This window comes from Myotis davidii, unplaced genomic scaffold (assembly GCF_000327345.1).
Source record: "Myotis davidii unplaced genomic scaffold, ASM32734v1 scaffold212, whole genome shotgun sequence".
Taxonomy (NCBI): domain Eukaryota; kingdom Metazoa; phylum Chordata; class Mammalia; order Chiroptera; family Vespertilionidae; genus Myotis; species Myotis davidii.
In genome coordinates this window covers 158,696-159,894 of record NW_006283435.1, presented here as the reverse complement: position 1 = coordinate 159,894, position 1,199 = coordinate 158,696, and the positions used below count along the sequence as shown (strand labels likewise).

The following is a 1,199-nucleotide window of genomic DNA, read 5'->3' as shown; positions in this document are numbered from 1 at the left end:
TTCGCCCCATCACCAAGCCCCTCTCCATGCAAATCTCCATCTCCAGCCCCCTCCCGGCCCCGCCCCGGCCCCCGCACCCACGGCTTGAGGCAGTGAGCCGCTGTCAGGAGCCATTTGGGGGCGACGAGGGTTGCCCCACAGAGCAGACGTGTCTTCTGGAACAGAACCACCTGCCAGGGCTGGGAATGAGGATAACACTCGTACCCCTTGATGATCCTGGTCTCTCCCCCTACATGCCCTGGAGGGGGTGGGGGTAAAAGAGGGGGCTCAGGCATGAGAGGACTCCCAGGAGAGAGGGAGTAGCGGGGTGTCTGGGCTCCCCCGCCTGGTGTCCCGCTGGGATGCACTGGATGGACGGGCCGGGCATTGAATGATTGACATAGCGGTTGGCCAATAGCCACTGTCCTGAGCTCTTTGCCCTCTACTCTAGCCCGGCTGCCCTGGCCCCTCCCCTGGGACCCTCCTGGGCCTCCTCCGCATTCTAGCATCTATACCGTGATGGCGAACCTATGACACGTGTGTCAGAGGTGACACGTGAACTCATTTTTTTGGTTGATTTTTCTTTGTTAAATGGCATTTAAATATATAAAATAAGTATCAAAAATATAAACCTTTCGTTTTACTGTGGTTGCAAAGATCAAACAATTTCTCTATGCGCACGGCACCAGAGATGAGGCAGCGGGTGCCCGGGGTGACGCAGCGTGACGACAGGGTAAGGGGGCGCACGGCCCAGGTGATGATGGCGGGCGACGCCAACTTCACCAGCATGATGTCATTGCGGTGGTCCTTGTTGGGGACGCTGTTGTTGAAGTCCGGGTGGGGGAAGGACTCGGTGGCCCTTCGGGTCTGCTCCCAGCCATCATGTCGCTGAAGGTGGTGCATCCCCAGGTGGACTATGTATTGGCTGAGATGGGAGAGATGGTGGTCAGAGGTGGAAGGAGGAGAGATGGGAGGTGGGGCCAAAGGCATGGGGTTGGAGGGGAGACATGAGGGCCTCTTGAAGGAATGAAGGACCACATGTCCACTTCCAACCTCACCCCTGGGTCCCATCAAAACCCCCTTCCAAACTACATCCCCACCCAGCACCCAGCACCCAGCACCCTGCCCTGTACGCAACCCAGTCCCAGTTCCGACGTCGTCCATCCCTCCCTCCTCGATCCCCAGTGGCTGCCCATCACCAACGCCAACTCAGCCCCACC

At 58.9% G+C, this 1,199-nt stretch overlaps 1 protein-coding gene across 1 annotated transcript in view; it reads right to left on the bottom strand.

Moving 5' to 3' along the window:
- Positions 1 to 1,199, bottom strand: part of LOC102764119 (kallikrein-11) — a 6,811-nt gene that overhangs the window by 3,001 nt on the left and 2,611 nt on the right. The window contains exon 3 of the mRNA XM_006753576.2: positions 82 to 238. Coding sequence (XP_006753639.1) covers positions 82 to 238 — 157 coding nt within the window. The remainder of the gene's footprint in view (positions 1 to 81; positions 239 to 1,199) is intronic.